This window comes from Physella acuta, unplaced genomic scaffold, assembly GCF_028476545.2.
Source record: "Physella acuta isolate Inbredline_101_S28 unplaced genomic scaffold, ASM2847654v3 ptg000197l, whole genome shotgun sequence".
NCBI classification, from domain to species: Eukaryota; Metazoa; Mollusca; class Gastropoda; family Physidae; genus Physella; species Physella acuta.
The window spans coordinates 219,627-243,987 of record NW_026731716.1 but is presented as its reverse complement, the minus strand read 5'-3'; the positions used below and the strand labels follow the sequence as shown (position 1 = coordinate 243,987).

The following is a 24,361-nucleotide window of genomic DNA, read 5'->3' as shown; positions in this document are numbered from 1 at the left end:
TGTGTGTGTGTGTTATTTCACAGGGCAGGTACGATGGAACCCAAGTCATTCACCAACTTGTAATAATGTTGTCAGGACCACCAGTGCCAACCACAGTAACATAAAACCTCCATTATCGACGCCAGGATAGTTTTCCTTCATTTCCCTCTGATCTCCCGATACAGGAGATAAACGTAAAGATCCAATACTCCACTATAGCCCCAACTATATAATATACCACTAACATCATCACTCAGTTGTTTAGACAGAATAACAAAAAATACGGTAAAAATAATACCTACAACCTGGCAAGAGTTCTGTGAACTTTAGTCTTGGCTTTATTGCCAGATTTTTTAAACATTCAATGGCGTTTGTGGCAGGTAGTTATTTCCTAGGCATCGTGAATTTAGTCGCCAGCACATTGAAATGAGATTTTTGTTTTAAATTAAATGAGCCATTTTATTTCATTAACACGTTTTAGAAGTTCAATGTTATGATATAAAGATCAAACACAGCAGTCTGACATTGATAACAGAGAGCACCATACTAAAAAAACTGAGGCTAAAGATGTTTTAGATTTAGCGCCTACCAAAATTCAAATATGACAATGTATGGCGCTAACGGGTCTTACTATGAACTCAGAGGTACGCAAGTGTTAGAACAGTAGTTAAACTGACTTAAACTAGTGAGCAAACGAGTCTTTTACTACAGTGAACTTTTTGCCATGAAATAAATGTAAACAACGGTGGTACTTGAACAAACACATCAAGGGACTCCAAAGGTCACCGATTTTCGTGACCAAATAGTGATTACAAAATAGTCTCACCTATGTAAATAAATAAACGTGCATGAAACCAACAAGCAAGTATTAAAAATAAAATAAAAACTTCTAATAAACTATATGTAGTACAAAGGGTGTAAATAAGACAAATTTTACTACAGATATTGTAACTAACAACTGGTGTAAGACCAGGCATGAAACATGAGTCGTCCGCATCGTGGAACACAATTGACCTAATATACTACTAATGGCAAAAAGCATTTTTCTTCTATATAATTTGCAATTTTTCGACATGGTGTCACCCCCTAAATGGTGTCACCCGGTGCGATCCGCACGCGGCACCCCCTCGCAACGCCTCTAAGGGGTCGTGTCAGTTAAACTCATGGTTGCTGAATCGAAAAGTACCGAGTTCGAAGCCCTGGGCAGACGAGGCTCGATAGCTGGGGACAGTCACTCATCTAGAAGAGAGAACTCCAAAATCAAATAACTGCTGCTTTGTAGTTTGTTCTTGGTTGGACAAAGGCTATGGAAGCAAATACAAATAAACCGGGAGTGATCTCCCCTAAACTTTCTCGAATATTCTTATATAACTTGGAATATAGACGTGATTTTTAATTACTTAAACTTTTAAAAATAGAATAGAATCTCATAGAAAAAAAGAATTGCGCACTAAGCGAACGGCAAAACAAAAGGTGCATAATAGTGCGCAATATTATTAGTACTTTATAAATTTACATACGTTTTTTGAGAAATCGGAAATAGCGTAAATTAGTACTTCCGGTCAACGGAAATTACTCAAATTTTGAAAGAATGTAGAGAATTAGATCTTTTACTTACATGTGAAATTTCATTTATCTATCTGTAATAGTACTTAAGTTATATGCTTTTGAAAAATTCAAAGTAGAAAAAGTACCACTTCCGGTTATCGGAAATCGCTCAAAAGTTGATCAGGATCTACGATTTTGATAAAATACTTATATATGTAATTTCATCAACCTAGCTGTAACGGTAATCACACAGACATGACAGACATACAGACAGAATCACAGACAGACACACAGACATACGGACAAGATTGCAAAATTATGTTTTTCCGTATCAGTGAGGTGTAAAACGTCGAGATTTGTAAAAATCTCGATTTTTTTTTTTTGCACGATTACAAGACTTTCTCTATACTTCGTATATACGAGAAAGTAAAAAAGCAGGCTGAAATCTGAGTCAACGACCTCTATGACGCATAACAAATAGTAATACTAAATTGTGTTGGAGGGAATCTCTTCCAACACTAGTAAAATTAAGAACGAAGATGAAGAAACTGACCAAAAAAAAAAATAGACCATCTTTTTTACATCAGCAAATGTAATATAAATTATTTGTGTGGTCCCACTTTTAAAAATTCTGTTCTCGATATTCATTCTCAAAGTAGTTAGTCTCTATATAAGTTTTTTTTTTTTTTTTTTAATTTATTTCATTGTAAAGGGAGACACATTTTCGGCAAAACCTACTCAATTTGCTTATGCTTCTTCTGAAGAAAATATGAATAGATAGAAATTCAAATTGAGTGGGAGAAGGGTCTGACTTTGTGTAACTTACTTGTAACAGGGTTGGAGGAAAATTAAATGTATTATCGGTTGTATAAGAATATTTTGGGGACCTAATAATTGGGCACCACCCCCCTTCCACATACCAAACCCGCCACTGCTATTTGTACATGCCAATACAGCGAATATACTAATTTTTACGATTTTATTTTTCGACTCGTCTTAAATTAGACTTAGTGTGGTGGGGGGAATTGCTTGCTTTCTCTATTCTTCTTGTTATTCTTCTATTAGTTTCCACATATAGTTACTTTATTGCTTTCCTTCTTATACACGAACATATATTTACTACTGTGACGAGGACGAGAACTCTCATATCCGTACAGTAAATAAGCCAACTCGAATATCAGTTTGATTCACAATATTTTACTTATTATACATCCGATGCTTCACACAATATATATTTGTTGCCTACACCTACTGTTCACGGTTTCCTACACTATTGTCCCTACACTGTTCCCTAACTCTACACTTGAATCCGTCCTCTCACTACAATGGTCTCAACCTCGACTGCCTAGATTCCACTGCCTCCTAACCCTCATCGTCCTCACTTCTTTGTCTTCCCCATCCGGTCTAACCTAATTTGCATGTCGCCACAGTTCTGTCGTACCTGATTAAAATGTCAGACCCTGCTAATAAACTACCCCCATTCCGGTCACACAGGCTAACTAGATACGTGTCTGCTACACCTACCCCCCCACAATGATGTCGCCCGTAATTACAATCTAATTCTAACCCGTGCTTCGTCGATCGTCTCCGTCACGTACACTGTCTATCCTACACCTGCATCTACGCCACCACATATTCCTCCCCCCTTTCAAATAAAAAGCTAATTATATTAGCTTTTTTTTTTTTTCTATAGCTAGTAACTTGTATCAATAACTGTGTAACATACAACGATGAATAAAGTACATATTATATCAATACACTCATAATATAGTAATTCACATAGTAATACATTTCAACAATCAAGTAATGTCACAGTTCTTAAACATCCGTTGTTTTCATTAAGCTTTGATTGATTGATCCCTATAAATTTTTTTTTTTTTTTTTTTTTTCACTGATAAACACACTTAATTGACCGTTGCGGCCTGGTCGAAAAACTGAACGCGACCGTGCGCAAGGATTCTCAGGCTTAAAAGATATTTCACAAAGTTCTATTTCTGCTTGTCCAGTCGATGTGTTGATCTGCTGACCTGCTCCTGTCGATGTGTTGATCTGCTGACCTGCTCCTGTCGATGTGTTGATCTGGTGAACTGCTCCTGTCGATGTAATGATCTGCTGACCTGCTCCTGTCGATGTGTTGATCTGATGAACTGCTCCTGTAGATGTGTTGATCTGATGAACTGCTCCTGTAGATGTGTTGATCTGATGAACTGCTCCTGTAGATGTGTTGATCTGATGAACTGCTCCTGTCGATGTGTTGTTGTTTGCTGTAGCAAATTTAGAGACTTGGTATTTGTTGTCGACGAGTTAGTTTTACGATGACATTGGCGAGGGCGGCAGCGCAAGGATACGTCACATCAGACTGTCTCTCATGGTTGTTTCTGAGAAAATATGAATTGACACGTCGTCTTAAACATATGCCTCGTTAGCGTTGTTTGTGCCCGTCAGACAAATAACCTTCCTCTTATAAAATAGTCCCACCAAATTTTGATGTGCTGGTTATTTGTCCACGACACACTACATAACAACAACAATGGTAACTACATTATAATCATCAACAATAATACTAACTACATTATAATAATCATCAACTACATAATTGGTCTTCCAACAGAATTAGATTAGATACAAATAAAGAAAAGACATGTGTGCTTTGCGTGTCACATATCTGTAGTGCAGGAGCAGCTCTCTGCCTGTGACTGTAGACTGTGCATAATCATAAATATTCAACTTCTCATGGAAACTTAAAGACATTCTTCTCTTTATGGTTATAATGGAGCAACTCTCATTATACTATGTAATGACAACATCTTTTTTCTGTAACATCAAAAGTGACCCATCGTTTCACGCCGATATTTTCGACGACTTATATCATACTGTTTGATAACTTGAATTTACTTTACTTGTTAATCCTTGTGTAAACGTTGTTCAAAACCGTTCGTAAGGGGGTGCGCGTGGTCCAAGTTCTATCCGTCATGGGGTAAAGCACATGGGGCGCTAGGTTAAGGCTAGGGTTGAACAGGTCCGTCGTTTGTCTTGTACTCGTGTGCAGGTCATTTCTTTAGGCTCTGTAGTTTCTTGTACTTCTGACATTATCTGATTAAGTGCTGACCAGGAATAGTAGTAAGCTCTCTCACCAATTGAATTATTTAGGACATATTCTTCATTTTCATTGTTGACTTTTTTCTCTAATCTGAGCAATCTGTCATTAAGTTGATCATTCTGTTTTCTCAAACTGAGAACAACTGAGCCGATTTCTGTGATTTTTTTAGACAACTCTTCAATAACTGTGTTCATGTCTAACACCAAATTATTACTTCTTTTCTGTAGATCGTACATCGTTCTGTCTACCGGTTCGATAGAACTTTGTGTGTCGGCCTGTTTGCTTCTTACTTGTGTTGTATGGTTCATGTCATTCTCAACTTGAAATTGTTTGACACCTCTGATGTTGCCTATGATAAGATCGTGTGGACCATATCTAAACACAACAGCTTCTACTGTTCTTGTTGCTGATGGCGTGCTAATCTGGATTATAGCTGTTGGCCAAACATATGTTATGCCTCGTGAACTCTGGACATGTTGTGTTCTGCCTGTGTATTGATGTCGTCTAACAAAGCAGCTTCTAACCGCTATTGTAGAGCATCTTGTGTCTCTTATAGCTCGTGAAAATCTGTTATTAATCTTGGCTGTAAATGTGTCTTTCCTGTTGCTGGCTTCACTAAAAGATGTCATGTATGCTGATCTATAAATTGGTCTCTTGTATTGACGTCTATTCTGCTCTATATTCCGCTGGAGTCTATCATAATATAGTTTTTTACAATTTATCTTTTTATGACCTGGTCTATTACAGTAGTAGCATCGAACATTGTAGTAGTTCTTTTGTCGCAAATAGTTCATCTGCATGTTGTGGTCTGTTGTGGTATCTTCTTTAACTGAGTGTGGCGTATCAATTTTTGTAGTAGGCTTGCTCTCTGATTCACTGTATGAGTCATCTGAATCGTAGTAATATTCATAAGTAGATCTAGGTAGCTCTGCTTTTTGTTGTAGCGTTGACTCATGGTGTTTAGGTTGCTGTGACCGATTCTCTAACTTTAAATTATATTGACGTAGTTCTTCTTCTTTATCCTTCACTATTCTAGCCAATTCTAACTTTGTATTTTCTTTTTCAATCTCTAATTTTGCAACTTGAATAGCTTTGTCTGCCTCTACTTTTGCTTTCTGAATTTCTATTTGAATAGCTTTGTCTGCCTCTACTTTTGCTTTCTCAATTTCTTTGTCTGCATCTATTTTTGCTAGTCTCTCTGCATCTTCTTGAACAGCTTTATGCTTCTCATTCATCCACGCTTGTAGTTCCGCGCCGCTTTTTTCTAATGACTTGCCTACTTTGCATAGTTGGGCCCAGTCGGTCATGGTATATGCTAAGCCTAACTCGGGCTTAGTTTTATTTAGAAGTTCATTAAATGGAGGCATGTTTTAGTGTGATGTAATATAGGTGATGCGTGGAAAAAAAAGAGATATCAAAATAACTCTAACTGAACAGGACGATACACATAAATGGACGAAAGTAAAAATAAATGTAGCCTACCACAGTAGTAACACGTGACAGGTTATATAGAAGACATGAGTTACACTATAGACTATAGACACGATAATGCGAACATTACGTGATACAGCTAACTATAAATATGTACCTCTTAAATAGCAGGCCTACACCCAGAGTGTCCTATAATTAGGAAGCCTCAGCCAATTTAAGAGTAACAAACCTATAAAAGCTAATTACTGATAGACAAATACAAAACAATAAACAAAAATACTGGTATAATATCCAGCACAGGATCTAAAATCCCTGTTATTTGAATAAAATTAGAGGAAGGTACTTATCTTTGCTTCCTTGCAATAACTTGTAGCACTTCTGATAGACACAATATGTTGCAACCATCACTTCTGGTCAGATCGAATGTTCAACAACACTTCTGTACGGATTACGAACCACTGTGCTCCACCAATATGTGGTGGGGGGAATTGCTTGCTTTCTCTATTCTTCTTGTTATTCTTCTATTAGTTTCCACATATAGTTACTTTATTGCTTTCCTTCTTATACACGAACATATATTTACTACTGTGACGAGGACGAGAACTCTCATATCCGTACAGTAAATAAGCCAACTCGAATATCAGTTTGATTCACAATATTTTACTTATTATACATCCGATGCTTCACACAATATATATTTGTTGCCTACACCTACTGTTCACGGTTTCCTACACTATTGTCCCTACACTGTTCCCTAACTCTACACTTGAATCCGTCCTCTCACTACAATGGTCTCAACCTCGACTGCCTAGATTCCACTGCCTCCTAACCCTCATCGTCCTCACTTCTTTGTCTTCCCCATCCGGTCTAACCTAATTTGCATGTCGCCACAGTTCTGTCGTACCTGATTAAAATGTCAGACCCTGCTAATAAACTACCCCCATTCCGGTCACACAGGCTAACTAGATACGTGTCTGCTACACCTACCCCCCCACAATGATGTCGCCCGTAATTACAATCTAATTCTAACCCGTGCTTCGTCGATCGTCTCCGTCACGTACACTGTCTATCCTACACCTGCATCTACGCCACCACACTTAGATCTAAATGAGTCAATAAAATAAAGGCAAACCAAATGAAAATTGATATCGTTTAGTTAAAATAAATCTGAACAGGTTCTAACAACATAAGAAACAGTTAAAAGCTTTTAGGATGATTAGATCTAGATCTTGAATAGATCTTACTTATTAAATCGAGACTAGATCTAAATCTACAATGATAATATTTAATATAGATTATAGATCTAGACTCTAGATCCTAGATCTAATAGCTCGGCAGAAGATTCAGGACCATTCGGAAAAACCCGTTCATACTTATTTTAAAAAAAAATTAGTTAAAGTTCATTTTCTTTTAAACGAACATTTTCAATATTTATTAGGGATCTAATTTATATTTTTGAAACACGTTGTTTTCTATCTAAAACCAGTTATGGTGGTATTTCACACATTCATATAGAATCAAGCTATGCTCTAGGCAGAACCATTGATTTACATTGGCTAATGATATTTCGATAACGAAAGAAATGAGAAGAATGACCAAAGGTGGATAACTGTTGGTGTTTTTTTAACCAGTTGTCTTTCAAAGATGGCGTCAACTGTGGGAATCCCTTTGAGCAAGGTAAACATTTCAAGTTTGCGAGTTTAAATTGTTGTTTTAAAATTATAATTTATATCAAGATCTAATGCATTTGATTGAAAAAACGATTTAGTGACTGTTATATAATAAGATAAGTGCATCACACACGACGTACTCAAGCAATAAAAATACGGGTAATCTATCGTTTTGGGTACGTAAAATCGCCCGCGACTAGTAATGTGAAAAACAGGTGACTCCTTACATTTTAATAATTATTTCACATTTTGAGGAGGATTTATGTTTTAAAAATACAAAAATGTTTCCTTGTTTCATTTATGTACCTGTTTTTAAACAATTGAATTAAAACTTTTCAGTAATAAATGAAGACTAGCGATGTTTCCAACAGATGCAACCATGCTCATTTACTATAGCAGCCATCTTGTCTAAGTTTTATATTTATAAGCTTTTAGCGCAAGATTCAGGCGGAAGTCACTCTATTTTACAAATGGCTGCTGTTTATATAGCAAATCTTGCTTGCAGACACTTCTGTTTAAAGTTAATTTCTGGCCTATATTGATATATTTAGCCATTGATTTAGGTTTATTATCCATTTATCTATAATATTTGACATAAACATATCACAATATACTTCTTCTATTACAGCCTTGACAATGAGGTAACGTTTTCGTACATTAATAGCCGCGGGCGATTTTACGTACCCAAAGCGATAGATTACCAAAATACGCGATGCTTGGGTTTCAAATGGTGTGTTGTTTTAAATTGTTTTTTGTTTGTCTTTTTTTTTTTAGAAATTTTAGTTTTTGTTCCATTGGTTTTTGTAGGGTGGATTTCTTATTCCACTAGATTTTATATCTACCAGTATCTGAGAATGACATAGTAAAAAAAAAGGTGGTAGGTAACTGGTAGTTAACTAAATATATTAATAGGCTGTTTGATGAGAATTACAGAATGATTTTTTTATTAAAAATGTATCAATAATAGCTAGAACACTAGTAAACTAAGCTAATTTAGCATATTTTAACTTTCTGTGCAAAGTCATTATTACTGAAAAAAATTCCAAAGTCAGGTCAGCCTGTGGCACCCTCCACTGAACGTGACAGAAGGAAAAAAAAACTTCACCCGTGACCTTCATTAAAACAGAATTTGCTTTTGTTTTATTTTTATTTTTGGTAAACATGTGCTTAATCTTACCCAATAAGTGATAAAAATTTGAAAATTAATTTTAATTACTGTTGTAAAGTGAGATAAACAGCTTAATAAACACATGCTTTCTTGAGGGGGTGTGGCCCGGGTGTGGCACATCGCAATTATAACTTTATATTTCTGTGTTTTATGACTATATTTGTTCACAATTAGCATGCTATGTTTTTTAAATTGATAAAAGGTAAGTATACCAAGTTACAAAATCCGCAATCTAACTAATAATTCATACTTTCAATTTAAAAAATAATAAAAACGATCATCAACGAAGAAAGCGTAAACATTCTATTTTTAGGTATGACATAAAAAACAGTCATAAATCTAGCCAAATGATTGGATTCTTGCGCGGCACACATTTTCCCGCGCCTCGTTTTCACCAAACAAGAATATAATAAAATGGCATTATTACTTACACCCTCAAAAGCATTGTTTCCACCCTAATTATATTAAACAATTCTATTTTTATTTGATAGTAAAGATGATATACAAATTGTATATTACAATAAAGTTATTGTAGAACGCACCTGCTTTTAGTTTATTCGACTTGAAACGCAAGCTAGGTCAGCGTGACTTTCTCTCGACTGCCTCGTTAAATACAAATAAAGAAATTAGGTCAAGCTGCCATTATTAAAATGTTAATTATTCGCCCCGTAAATACATGGGCAGTTTCGAGTGAAAATCTATCCGATTACGATACAATCCTTAGTTTTAACTATCATGTACTTCATGAGAAAGAAATGATTCGATATTTTATATGGCCGCCCAAAACACGGGTGCTTCAAAACCGCGAGAACGAGATTTCACGAATCGAAAAACCTAATATTAATTAATTCATTTAATTGCTTGCTAACTCCAACTGACCTGTCAACCGAACCACTAGCAGTTCACTAGCACTATCTCATCCCTAGCCTAGAGTGCTCTAGGGCCCAATTGATTGTAAAAAGTAATATAAAGAATGGACATTACTGAGTTTACAAAAAAAAAACTTCCATCATATTGTTTGTTGGCATGGATAAAAAAACATAGGCCTATTTTTTTTAGATTTTTGCAATCAAAGTGACTGTAAAAATAATAGAAAATAAAAAAAGCCTAAAAATAATTAAGAATTTTAATTTTTTTTTAGAAACAATGTTATTAAAGTTGCAAATCCAGAGAACTGAACTTGAAAATAACTTTTTGAGTTTAAGTAGGGTGTTGTATAAAATGTAGGCCTATAAGATTATTAACTTCATTTTTGTTCAAGATGGCTTAAACAATTAAAAACTACATTTATTTAGGCCTACCTTTAATTTGATACCAATTTTATTTATCAAATTTAGGCAGTAGCCTAGAAAATAATTTGTGAAGAAACGTGTTTGTTTTTAAATGGCTACAATATGACTGATACTCAGTGATATGGTGGGCTAGTTTTTAAGGAGTGTTGTTGTGACGCAATTGACTGTTCATTGCTTTTCAGCAGAAATGTGTCGTCTGCTAGATTTCTCCCCATTCAAATACACGGCGGGCTTAGTTAGTTGTTATTTCGATCAAGTTATTGTTTGAAGGTTTTGTTTTTACCTTGTATGATGTTCTTAAAATTAATTAAATTAGTTTAGTAGTACGTAATTTATGATTGTCTATATTTTAAAGCATTTTTTAGTAAAATCACAACAATATTAAGTACAGCGATTCACGTTTTGCTTATTTTTATTATGTTCTGCTCAATATTCTCAGTGATTAGACAAAAAAATGTACAAATCGCAAGTTTACATTAAACACTAATGCGCAAGTTTACATTAAACACTAATCGTCCATTGTTAAAACTAGATTGGTATTGTTGAATAATACCCAAAAATAACGATTTTAAGTATATATTTCTGAAATGACCATGAAACATTGTGAAAAAACTGAATCACTGTATTATCATTTTCGGCAGCCATCATTACCATGATGACGGTAAAAAAAAGTAGGTCAAGTGACAGGCTAGTTTAAGGCTACATTTCTGTTAATTCTGTTGATATTTTGAAGAACTGAGATAATTATTTACATGTTCATTCACTGGCATAGTTTTCTCATGTAATGTGCATGCTACCTTGGTTTACCACCAAACATATTTTACTTAATTTACTGTTTATGTTAGGTGAGTCCTGCCTTCTTACATGCCAACTCAACCAGTCACACGTGGGTATTCAGTGCTTTTGCTGAGTTGATAGGTATGTCACTTTCAGGCCCTTAATACACTTTTTATAGTTCTTAAGACAAATTTTCTTGTACTTTTTAAACATATCTAAATTAAATATCTTCATAGATAATGCATATGACCCGGATGTGAGCGCGTCAGAGCTTCTCATAGACCAAGTTGATATACGTGACACACCATGTCTAATATTTTTGGATAATGGAGCTGGTATGGATAGAGATCACCTTCTTAAAATGTTGAGGTAATGCTATTTTTGTTCAATGAAGAACTGAAAGAAAATAGTTGAAAGTTACTCTTGTGAGTAGGTTTTAATGTTTATCATGTAAATGTCATAGTCTAGAATTAAATGAAGATATAAGGTTTTTTTAAATAATATTTTACAGCTTTGGGTTTTGTGAAAAAGATATTTATGAAAGACAAGGATCCCACCAGCCAATAGGTCACTATGGCAACGGTTTTAAATCTGGCTCAATGCGCATTGGTAACGATGCACTAGTTTTTACAAGGAGTCAACGTAGTGCCAGCATTGGATTCCTTTCACAGACTTTCCTCAAATCTATTCAGACAGATTGTGTTGTTGTTCCGATTTTGGAGTATAGGCTTCCTAAACATATCCTTTTAAATTAATAAAGCAGGAAGACCTTTATATTTATTTTAATTATAAAAAAACGTAATTTATTTGGGTTTTGTTATATGTTTATTTATATTTAATTTAAGTTAATAATTGTACACTTGAAAGTCTTCTTGTACTTTTTAATATAAGCTTAAGATAAGTTAACTGACAAATTCTAAAACTAGCAATTAGCTATATCAACATGTTGGTGCTGTAGTGCCCTCTTTTAATTTACTTAATTTAATTCAATGCTTCGTTACTGTCTTAACTTATTTCTGCACTGGAACGTATTAAAAGTCAGGAATCGCGCAACAATTTGAATGCAATTCTTCAGTACTCTGTATTTAAACATGAGGAAGAACTAAAAGCAGAGCTTCGGGCATTAGAGGGTTCAAAGACTGGTACAAAGATTATCATTTACAATTTGAAACGGTAAGTATTGCATTTTATTTTTTGCTGTCATCAAATCTTTTGCTGTCATCAACAGCTTGTGTTTAAAACTGAAGTTTTTTTTTAAATAGAGGCTTTTGTATTAAGAAATGTACATGATGTTTTTCTTAAAATTTTCTTTTGTAGACTGCAGGATGGGACCTATGAGCTTGATTTCTCTAGTGATCCTACAGATATAAGAAGTCCAGAAGCACATGAGGTAGACATGACTTCAGTATATCATAGGCCTATTCAGCATAATTCTTCTGAATATAAGCGTTCTCTAAGAGTAAGTAAATTTTAAAATTTTGCTTGACTTCTATCAAGTAAAAAAAAAAACTATGTAAATAGTATTTTCTTATGATGAACTTTTTGTGATACAGATTTATTTCATTTATTTTTATTTGTTTTTGGTTTAAAAATTTTACATTTAAAATTATTTACCAGCAACTCAAAGAATTCTTACCAGGTACATAAAATATTTTAATTTTTAGGAATATTGTAGCATTTTGTTTCTACGGCCTCGAATGAAAATTACTATCAGAGGAATACGAGTCAAGTCAAAACTTATATCTAAGTCATTATCCAACACTGAGATTGATATGTACAAACCAACTTGGCTGGTGAGTATCTGCTTATGTTTTGTTTCATCTGAAAAGGTATTCATCATTTTACTTGTTCATGTTGTCACAAAAGTAATGTTTTAGTTTTAGTGACATGTTTCTTGAAACAATTTATAAAGCTTTTAATATTTTCAGTCACGACCAGTAAAAATTATCTTTGGATTCTCCTGTGAGAAAGATAAATCTGAGGATTATGGGATGATGCTGTATCATAGAAACAGATTAATTAAGGCATTTGAGAAAGTTGGATATCAAAAACAGGTTATGTTTTGTTTTTTACATCAGTGCAACTTTTTACATTTGGAAAATAATTAACTTACATAATTCAACACAATAATAAAAATAAGTATAGAAGATTTAGTTTCCATTCTTGAAACAGACACTTCCCTTGACTTCCCAGTTAATGTCCAGAGTAAAGTAGACTGTATAAAATGCTGGTAATCATCTAACAAAAATTCCCAGAGAAGAGCATTGGACTTTGCTGATCTATTCTATAAACTTTTTCAACAAGTATTGATAGAAAAATCAGTGCCCAAAATGCATACATATCAAAACTCCATTATCATGTATTTTATTTTTAACTTTTGTAGCCTAATGAGCTTGGTATTGGAGTGGTAGGTGTAGCCCAAGTTGATTTTCTTCAACCTATTCACAACAAGCAGGACTTTAACAAGGATGAAAAATTTAAGTATGGCTTTAGATTTTTCCTGAATTAAAAACTGCCTTTACCTTACATTTGACAGTGCCTTTTAAATTGGTGTTGATCAAAGTAATCAAAGCCATGATTTAATTTATTTAAAAGATTTGTATCTCAAACTATACTTACTCTTCAGCTCTGTAATGTCAGCTTTTGCTACTAAACTGAATGAATATTGGAATGAGAAAAGGCCTCAGCTTGCTTCACCACAACAGCAAGCTCATCAGCGGTAAGTTTGGACTGACTGCCAGTTTCAGAAATATAACTTAAAACTGTAGCCACATTAATATTCATATTTGAAGCTTTTTACAGTTTGTGACTAACTTGTTAATTTGATTAGTATTCTTATTTTGCTGTTATTTGATACATCATAATTTTAAAACTGTACCAGTCCCACTTTTCTATGTTCTTTCTAGGAATCTTCCCGATTGGTTATGGGCACAGTGTGATCAATGTCTGAAATGGCGTCGCTTGCCTGATGGTATTGATGGCAATTCTTTACCTGAACAGTGGTATTGTCGTATGAATGCTGATGCCACCCACAAGTAATTTCATTTTGTCTTTTGAAGTGATGTTTTATTGAGGCTTGACAAATACATGGTTATATTGTTTTGGAGAAATTATATTATTATTTTCCTTCAATTTTTAAATTTAACTTAGTTTTAAAAATGACATGGTTTTTAATTACAAACTTACAGTAACTTTCTTTTAATGTATTTAAAAAATAATGGCTATGTGCATTTTATTTAAAATTAAGTTCAGTAAATGGCCTCACTTTATTTCTGAATAAATGTTGTGCGTCATATTTTACTAAAAATGTCTGCTTGTATTGCACAGTCGATGTGACATCCCAGAGGAACCAGAAGATGAAGACTTGGCTGTGAGACCAACCTATGAAAAAACTCAAAAAAGAATAAAGTGAGTTCGGACTTTTTTTTTTGTAATTAAAAATTATTAGCAATTATTTCCAAAAGTTAGTGCGTCAAAATGAATACTTAAAATCAATATTTTATAACATTTGTTTCTGAGTGGAGTTTAATTTTTTTTTAATTGCTGTGTGCATTTAACAACAATATTTTGTATATTAATGTTGTGATTTTAATTTCAGGGAAGAAAGGAAAAGACAGCGCATGATAGAGTTGGAGAAAGAAGATGAGATAAAGGTTTCAATCTAAATTAATAATCATTGAGATATGTTAGAGTAGGATATAGATAATAAGGGGGATGGGGGGGGGGGGGGGAGTTGCTAGAAGAAAATGATTTTTGTCTCCCGAGACAAAAAATGTAAATAACGCATGCTTTTGTTGATCCAACCATTTAAGTTAAATAGTTAAGAATTTTATTAATTTCAAAAGATTGTCAATAACAAAAGCAAACTACAGCCCTTATTATTATAATGAATACTGAATGGCCAAATTTTTATATTTTAAGAAGATAGAAACATGAAGTTCAAATACCAAATGTCTGTTAATTTTGTGTCATACATTTTTACGTCCATCTGGCATTCCAAAACAAAAAGATGAGCTTTAAAAAAGTTTTTATTAATTTCCCTTCCTCTTTATTTACTCTAGTCAGGATCTCTGATCAAAATTTAATTCTAGTATTATACCACTCTTTAGAATTACAGGAAATACTAATTGGTTTTAGGTGAATACAATTTAATATTACTTATTTATGATTATATTTTTTTTCAGAGGAGAAGGATAATGGAAAAAGAAAGAGAACTTAAAGAAAAGGAGGCACAATTAAGAGCTATTCATCATGTCACAGCACGCTCAGTGAGTATCAGCATAATGCTGCTTTACAATGATTTTTTTATTTTACAAATTTTATATGCAAGTTATTTACATTTTTAAGTCTTAAAACTTACAAACACTAAACATGAAAAAAATGTTGAGATTTTTTTTTGTGCTGGTCAATGAAACTTGTAAAAACATTTATAATTCTCAAAACCTTAAGGATGGTTTTATATTAAATATTTTAGAATATTTTATTGTTTCCTTTGTTTTGTAAAAGTAATTCAAGAGTTCAGTTGAAATAAGTTTTCTAATTTAAAATATTAAATAAATGTGAAAATATAATGTGATTTTGTTGTTAAAAATGATTTAAGAATATAGCATGCATATGTTTGGAAATGAAACCACAACAAAAATTTTGGTAAAATCTGAATCTGTAAATTAATATCCATAAAGCAATTTTAACCTTTCAGTAAGTAAATATGCCATCTCCCTCTTTCATTTACTGTTCATAAGTTATAATATGTTTGTTGTCTATAATAACTCTAGTCAGATGCTAATGGTCAGCTATCTGAAATATTTTGAGCTTCACTTGCATATTTCTGTTGTAGGACAACATTACGTTGACCTCATTACAAAAAGAATTGGCAGCATCAAGGCAGAGAGAAGAGCAGCAAAAACGATTAATTCAACAAATACAGGAACAAAACAAAAAAATGGCAGAAAGTTTAAAAGTAATTAAAGAGAACAAAGCAGAGGTAACTAGATAAAAACTTTTTTTCTTTCCTAACTTGTATTGAAAGCTCAGCCTCTATTGTTAAATCACATATTGAATTTTTTAGGGTGTTCCTGCACTCAGTGGACCCTTCCTTTCATCAACCCCAGCAGTGTAAGTAAATATTATAAATCAATTCATCCTTTATTGAATCATATGTTTATTTAGCATTTTAACAAACCAATTAAATGCATATCATAATGTTGCTTTTTAAAATGTGATTATCCATATCATAATGTTACTTTTTAAAATTTGATTATCATAAGATGTTCTGCCTTAACATTGTCCAGGTTACTGTTGTGTCCATATAATCATTGTATTTGTACCAACTTCTTCAGTTCTGCCAACAAGCCAAAACCTCAGGCCTCCACACCTGTAGCCAACACCAGAACCACAAGACAGCAAATGAAGATCAAGACAGAATCAGGAGAAGTCTTGTCCATCACGCAGAATGATGTTGATGACGACGATGATGACCAGTACAGTGAATCCCCTCTAGTCCCCAAAACTAAGGAGGTTTTAAAAATCTCCACTAGTTTTATCCAAAACAGTAAATCAACATCAGCAGTTAATGGTACAGTTAAGAAGGTCCCTGATGGGTCAGCACCCAGCAAGTCCAGAAAGCGCAACAAAGTAGAGAATGTTGTGGCTGTGATTGACTTGACGGGGGAGAGAGAGTTTGGGGAGCTGGTGGACATCAAGCCTGACCTGGATGTTCTGCGAGTTACCCTGCAGGAGAGCTTGAGGAAAAACTTAGAAGATATCAAGCCTGACAAAGAGGCATTGGATGCTGCAATGGCCAATAAAGGTGTGGTGTTTAACATCAATAGATTTTAGGTCATTTGATTAAGTAATGTATCTTAATTAAAATATCCTTGGATTCATTCAAATCTAGTAGGGCCTACTCATCATGAATCTCATCCTGTATCTGATATGCAACAATATGTAACCATTTTTTAAGTCTTAGGGGCTTCAATTTTTATAAGTAAATTAGAGTTAGAGAATTTTTAATACAAGATTTACTTAAACTTAATTTTTTTATTTGTGTTAAAAATTACTATGTATAAAATGTAGTATTTTTATAGCAGTAACTACTAGAAACTGTTATTATAAAATTAGCTAACTAAAGGTCATTTTTAAACTTATTTTTCAGCAGATGATGTAGCAAAGAAAAAACCTCCAAACGAAAATCTTTTAGCTGAAACGAAACAGGAAATAACGGAAACACTTCAGCCGAGCAGCTCCAACAGCGATAAACCTCAGCCGTCTGTGAATGGAGATCAATCAGGGGCTGCTGACGAGGACTTTGTTCTTGACATCCCAGATAGTTTGAATGACAACATAGAGGCAGCTATGGCAGCAATCAAAGATTGTCTTGAAAAAGAGAAATCAGCAGCTGGAATTTCCGGCCAAAATCCTAAACCAGAAGTTCCTGAACAATCTGATAATCCAAGTCATCGTAAGTCAAACGGTTCTGATAGTTCTCTAGAGAGTATTTCTGGCATTTTTGAGAATCCAGAAGATGTTGGAATATCAAAGTTTGAAAATGATAACACTTTAGGAAATAATAATTCTGTGGAAGAAGACTCCCTGGCCAATGAAGAAGATGATGACAATATTGTATTTGGTGGTAGTGATGATGCTTGTGAAGATGACAGTGATTACAGAGGCAGCACTGGTGTAGATGAGAAGGGAGATAAGGCAGACAGATACTACAGGAGTACCTCAGATGGAGATGACAGGGGAGATAAGCCAGAACCTGGGGAGGAACATCCCGTGGGGGACAGGCAGGTAAACGGTGATGACTACAGCAGCACAGATAAGGCTTCAGATCTCACTGCCAGTCAAAGTTTGACTCAGGTTAGCACTGAGCAGTTGCAAGCAGCAGTTGGGTTGATTGCTAGCCAAGATGGAGACAGTGAAAATAATCCTGAGGAGGGGGAAAATAATGTCAGTGCGGGTGGACAAGATCTTAGAGTTCCTGAAAATGATTTTGACATTGGTGAAATTGATTTTGGGATGAATGGAAATGATGATGATGATGTTGAAATGTTAAGTGAGGAGAATGGCCGAGTGAGTAGTGTAAATACCTCTGACAGCGGTTCAGCCGAGAAGCCTGCTACTGTAACTGCCAACACTGATGTGGGTTTTTTGGATGTGGATTCTGAAAATTGTGAACCAGTTGAGGACAATAAGAATGTAAATGGTGATGTTAATGATGGTTCAAGCCAGAGCTGCTTAGAGGAATCGGAAAATCCTTCAGAAGATGACTCCAATGTAATGGCCAGCATGTTGACATTCAACAACTTGAATGCAGTGGACACTTCAAATGCTGACAATGTTTTGACAACAGACAATGAAGTTGCATGCTTAGAATATGACAGTGACTCTTGCAGTAATTCTGCTGCTGCACAGGATAGGACAGCCAGTCCATGCAGCCCTCCAGCCTCTCTCTGCCCCGCCTCTCCTGCATTCCCCTCCCCTGCATCTCCCTCCCACAGTGAACACTCAGCAGCCGCAGACATCAATCACAAAAACAACAAAGTTATTGTTGAGGAGAAGATGGAGATTGTGAGCAAGGAGGAAATTGAAGAAGACAGCTACAGAAGCTTAGACAATGGAAGCTCAGTGGGTGGATTAGCTGTTTGTAACATTAGAAACAAGAATGTCCAGACTGACATTGATGTGTATTTTTTACAATCAGACCTGGCACTCAGTCAATTAGGTGTACACAAACTGACCACGAACGTGTACACACAAACTGAGAGTGATCACGTTTCTCATATTGAGGAGGCGTGTCATTCACCGTGTCAGGATGACCTAAAGCAGAAATACTCTTCTGAGCCTGGAAGTCAAGATAAAAAATTGGCAGACCTTCCATCACTGGGCAAAGTGTTGGCTGAAGCCGAGGTACAAACAGATGTTGCTGACATTAAAGTTGAGGGTCCAGTGGAGGAGTCTGATCTTCACATGAAACTGTCAGAGAAAAATAAAATTATTGAGATCATGCAGGAACAACAGCTCCAATTCCAGAGAAACGTGCATCAGTTGCTAGGTTACATAGTTTCTGATGTAGATATTGGAGAAGTTTCTAACATTGAAAATCTAGTCAAAGATATGATTAAAGTGAATAAAGATTCTCAGCTACAGACTAATGCAGACAGCCAACTACCCTCTGATGCAGACAGTCAGGTACAATCTACTGAAGACTCTCATTCATTCTGCTGAAGACTTGGCTACAATATGCTGAAGACTTGCCTGCGGTTGGATGCATCTGCTGAAAGGTGCTCAGCTACAGTCTTCTGAAGACTTGGCTACTGTTGGATGCATCTGCTGAAAGATTTGGCTACAGTCTTCTGAAGACTTGGCTACAGTCTGCTGAAGATTTGGCTACAGTTGGATGTGTTTGCTGAAAGATTTGGCTACAGTCGACTACATTGGCTACAGTTTGCTGAAGACTTGGCTACTGTTAGATGCATCTGCTGAAAGATTTGGCTACAGTCGACTACATTGGCTACAGTTTGCTGAAGACTTGGCTAAAGTCTGCTACATTGAAGCGTCTGCTGAAGATTTGGCTACAGTTGGATGTGTTTGCTGAAAGATACTCAGCTACAGGACTATTAAATATGTATATACAGCTAGAATGAATGTATTTTAAATCTTGATTGTAGCATCTGCTGTAAGATGTATTGATTAACAAAATCTTGTACTGATGATACATTCTATTCCATTATTGAGTTGTTCCACAGGTTGTTATGGTAACAATTGTTTTTGCTATTTTACCTGTCTGTTTTGTTACATAAGTTTTTACAGATTATTTTAAAAACATTGGCTGTAATTTTTATGATTATTTTCCAGTAATGATACATTGTAACTAAGGACCTAATTTTAAAGTAGAGGTCCTTTCCACCAGCTCATTGCTTGAATTTCTCAATTTAATTTATTTATTGAAAAATCAAACTACTGCATTGTGTTGATCTCTAATTTATCCATGTATGCAATGTTTTTGTGTACCATTACATTGACCTTCAGTGAATTTACCACTAGGTGTAAGCCACCTACAGTCATTCTTGTATTCAAACAATGTGTACTTGCCATGAGCTACACGACCATTGTTTTATTTTACTCTGGCAGCAGTTCTCTGCTACCTGTCTAATGAAATAGTAACTTTCACAATATGTTTTTGTGTTGGGTGAGGGTTCTTTTCACAAATAGACTAACCATGTAAGTGATCACCCCTACATCACTGGCCAGAGGAGAGTGATCACCCCTACATCGTTAACCAGAGGAGATTGATCACCCCTACATTGCTGGTCAGAGGAGAGTGATCACCCCTACATCACTGGTCAGGCTTGAGAGTGATTAGGCCTACTGATCAACCCTGACAGTTTTGGGTCCAATCCATAGAAACCCATCTTATGCCAGCTACAACATAAGATCACCAATAAAATGGTGTGCACAAATAATAATTACAAAACATTAATCTCTTCTTTTTTTTTTTTTTTGTTAAAATTCAGCATTTTTACCAAAGATTAGTATTCAATAAAACATGACTGTGTTTTAAACAGAATTGATATAAATTGTTGGTAACTGTTTGAAAAAGAAAACAAAATATGTGATTTATGTAATAGGCAAGGATATTCTTAAGTTTTTTGTTTACATTCTGTAATGTAATTACTTTTTCTCTATTTTATAAGGATTTAAATCCAGTAAGTTTAAAAAATGATAGTTTTCTGTATAACTTTTCACAGAATGAGAATATGTTATACTATTTATAGCCTCAAGATCAATATCTAGTTATGGAGAATACCTTTCTTAATGGCAAAATGCTGTGTGCAATATGTATAAAAGTAGTTATGACTAGGCAGCAGTTTTTCCAGCCATTAGTTATATGATCATCACTCAGGCTTATCTCATTGCATTATTGTTTCTAATTTTATTGTCATGCTGAGTAATACTTGTGCTTCCTGTTTTATTGTTACTTTTGTTTTTTCTTATTTACCTCTTGCTTAGATTGATGCTGCGTTCATTTCCTGAGCTAATGATTATTTCATATTCTGAGCTAATGATTATTTCACTGACGTTAAATAATTATTGTTTCCCATTACTTTCACACCACATTTTTTTTATTCCTTTCAAATGTTAATCTGCTTTTAAATCCCATCACTATCAACTATGTATAACATGAAATTATGTACCAAATTTGTGTTCAAGCTGAATCTAATAAAACACTGGTTTTAAAGCATAAAAAAATGCTAAAATGTTATGAATCATTAGAAATTTCTAACATCCACTTTAGAATTGTCTGTACATAATTTCATTTCAAGTCATGTCCCAGAAAAAAGTGCACATCACTAATGTTATAAATCGACTGTTTTTAAGGTGTAAACAGTTAACTCACCTTGGAAAATGATACCCATGAGAAATCAATGCACAAAATGTGCACATTTGATATACCATTTACTCAATGCAACCATTCTGAAAAGAATTATCAGTGTGTGGTAAAAAAAATTTTTTTTTACTTTTCGTTATATGTAGGCCTGTATGTGTGTAACATTTCGGCATTCATTGAAATAATAACTTTAGACTTAATTTACATATAAACTGATGCTGGCACCATCATTATTTTTAGAGGTGTAATCTGTAGTTAATCCATTAAATATCTCCTGTTGTTTTTTTTCCTATTGGGAATTTCCTTTTCACCTCACCACCACCTGACATAATAATAAGATATCTCTGTATTAGTATAGCTTGATAAAGTGGAAGCAGTAGATGTTTGGGTGGAGGAGGTACAACACATCTTGGCTTTCTGTAACTTTTGTTTCCACAATGGGAAGCCAAGCTGTACAACAGGTTACCATTGATTAAACTACAGATTGGACCTTTTTTTTTTGGGCTTTCCTGCTTGCATGTTGGAAAAAAAGTGCACTTTTTTCTGGGTAACTTAGACTATAAAAATGCATTTATGTGCATTATTTACTTTATAAATCTTTTCATTTACATGAGCTCGTGATCATAAAAAATCATTATCTCTTGATGACATCATGAATCATTAACTGTGCAACTCTTTGGATGCTCAACTACCAAAGCCAGACAGTTATATGGCAGTCAATCAGTGTTCACAATTTCCATGATTTAAGTTATTCCCAAAGCAGATGTACACATTTTAAAATTTGGTTTGCTGAAATATTTTATTAAAACTGATTTTGGATTAGAGATTTGTATTCACCTACAGGGAGAAAATTTGTTTTGTTAGTTTTATTCAGAAAATAAAACATAATTAATTTGCTATTTTTATGTTGTCTAGTCGACAGAAAATTTAACATATTTTTTAGTTTTCTAAACCATTACATAATGTGAATATATTTTAGTGTTATGTAGTGTATATCATATGCCAGGAAATAAATTGTCCTTGGAATTCAAAGTTATTGATCTTTTATAGAACTTTTGCATCATTCACATCTAATTAGGTTCACATGTTAATTATTCAAGCCTGTCATAATGTATATTTTGTTAAGTACTGAAACTAATTCTATGTAAATGTGCTTGCAAATTTTTTTTAATTTGTAAATATTATACTTGCTTGGTCCGGGATTTTTTAAACTACATAATTAAATTTAAAATATTTTTATATTGTACAATAGTAACTTGTGAATAATCATAAAGTAATCATAGTCTAATGCATTCATTTGATTAAAAATAAATGTTTATGTAATTCAAAAATCTGTATTTTTCCCTTCTTATGGTGGGCGTGTTTTGTTGATACAAACATTGCATCAAATAGTAAAGACAGTCAAAATATACTCGGGGCTTGATCTCAAATCTGGAACCCAGTCTGGACTTGAAAGCAAGAAATTTATGGTATGCAAGTTATAAATAACATCCTGTTTTATAATAAATCTAGCTTCCTAGTTATATAGTGAGACCCTTAGAGCTGTTATGTTTTACTTCCGTGTTAGGTCTAAGGGATATTTAGTTGTTCCTGCACAAAGTAGCAAACGAACTGTTCCTGCAGCTGATGCGGTAACCAATCAGAGTAAGGATCTCGTTAACCCCAGCCACCTAAAAAAAAAAGACTATAAAAAACAGGATATCAAACGTTGAAATCAGGACATGTCATAATTAATTTGCATGAAAACGTCTGTGTTTTGGTACCTTTAACCCTTAACATAACCACAACTCTTAGCTTATAAAGGCGGAAAAGTTGTTTTTCGGCGTCCGTTTAAATATTCAAATGCCTGGACATCAGAAATAGGTCACAAGTGGCGGCGCTTAACTTTTCGTACATGCACTTTTTGCATTAGTAGCTGGGCTTATCTGGACAAGATTTGGAGAGAAAAAAAAACATAATTGCGCACCAAGCGACCGCAAAAAGTGTGTGCATTTAGAACGGAAATTTAGGATTTTTTAAAGGCAACATTAATTTTTTTTAAATAAACCAAGTCACATTTTTGTCTTAGTGCATTATCGTCGAGTCTTGACCTACGTGAAAAGTTTGAAACAAATCGGTCCGGTAGAACGGATATTTTTGTGTTGAGAAATCGGAATTAGCGTAAAGTACTTTTTTTCCGGTCAATGTAAATCCTTGAAAATAAAAGAGAATCTATAGAATAAAATCGTATATCTAGGCTTTGTATAAAATGTCATCCACCTAAATGAAACGGTACTTATGTTATCGGTTTTTAGAAATCAGAAATAAAGTACCCCTTCCATATATTGGAGGTCATTCAAAATTTGTGAGTAATCAAAATATAAAAACTGTGAAATTTTGTCTACCTAACTGAAACAGTACTTACATCAATCAAGTTATAGTGTTCCGACGGAAAGAGAGTAAAGTACCAATGCCGGAAATCATTCAAAAGTTGAAAAAACCATCGCATACTTTGTATATTTAAAACTACATCCACCAAACCGAAATGGTACTCGGCTAGCTCGGGCTGTCATGTTTACATACACACACTGCCCGAGACGGACAGGATTGCAAAAGTAAGTTTTTCTGGCTCCGGAAGGATGTGAGAACATCAAAGTTTGTCAAAATCTAAGACTCTTCGCACGATCACGATACATCCTTTATATTCCGTATATGGTATAGTAGTAGGGAGGTGTAACACAGCGAAAACTGAAAATATCCGTTAATTATTCAGAACGATTACAATACTCCATCTATAAGGTACTCTGTTAACGAGAAAGTAAAAAGCTGCGAATATTTGGCACTCACAAATAGATCTAATAGGCACTAATCAGTACCATTTTATTTTAAAAGTTTGTAGAAATGCTATATAGATCTAGTATCTGTTCACCCATTTAAAAATACGTCATATTATATTTCTGAATTGGGTTAAAAGCATATTGTTACAATATGTAAGCAAATATACTAATAGGACCTTGAACTTTG

The 24,361-nt window shown here is 34.3% G+C and overlaps 1 protein-coding gene across 2 annotated transcripts; it reads left to right on the top strand.

The window, feature by feature from the left end:
* Positions 1-7,682: 7,682 nt before the first annotated feature.
* LOC131936991 (ATPase MORC2A) lies at positions 7,683-22,661 on the top strand. 2 transcript variants are annotated; one of them, XM_059294165.1, is made up of 18 exons: positions 7,683-7,735; positions 11,034-11,106; positions 11,202-11,334; positions 11,477-11,703; positions 11,988-12,138; positions 12,283-12,424; positions 12,630-12,758; positions 12,894-13,019; positions 13,349-13,446; positions 13,592-13,684; positions 13,872-14,000; positions 14,293-14,373; positions 14,564-14,618; positions 15,150-15,233; positions 15,803-15,949; positions 16,034-16,080; positions 16,305-16,774; positions 17,123-22,661. In XM_059294165.1, the coding sequence occupies exons 1-18, from the start codon at positions 7,703-7,705 to the stop codon at positions 19,192-19,194; spliced, it is 4,290 nt and encodes a 1,429-aa protein (XP_059150148.1). In that variant the 5' UTR covers positions 7,683-7,702; the 3' UTR covers positions 19,195-22,661. The 2 variants fall into 2 exon arrangements, with proteins under 2 accessions (XP_059150148.1, XP_059150147.1); XM_059294164.1 differs by having other exon boundaries at positions 17,120-22,661.
* Positions 22,662-24,361: the final 1,700 nt, after the last annotated feature.

Coding starts and splice junctions, on each gene's coding strand:
- LOC131936991 (XM_059294164.1), top strand. CDS start 7,703: ATGGCGTCAACTGTGGGAATCCCTTTGAGCAAG. Junction 11,107..11,201: donor TGCTTTTGCTGAGTTGATAG/GTATGTCACTTT, acceptor ATATCTTCATAG/ATAATGCATATGACCCGGAT. Junction 11,704..11,987: donor GGAGTATAGGCTTCCTAAAC/ATATCCTTTTAA, acceptor TTATTTCTGCAC/TGGAACGTATTAAAAGTCAG.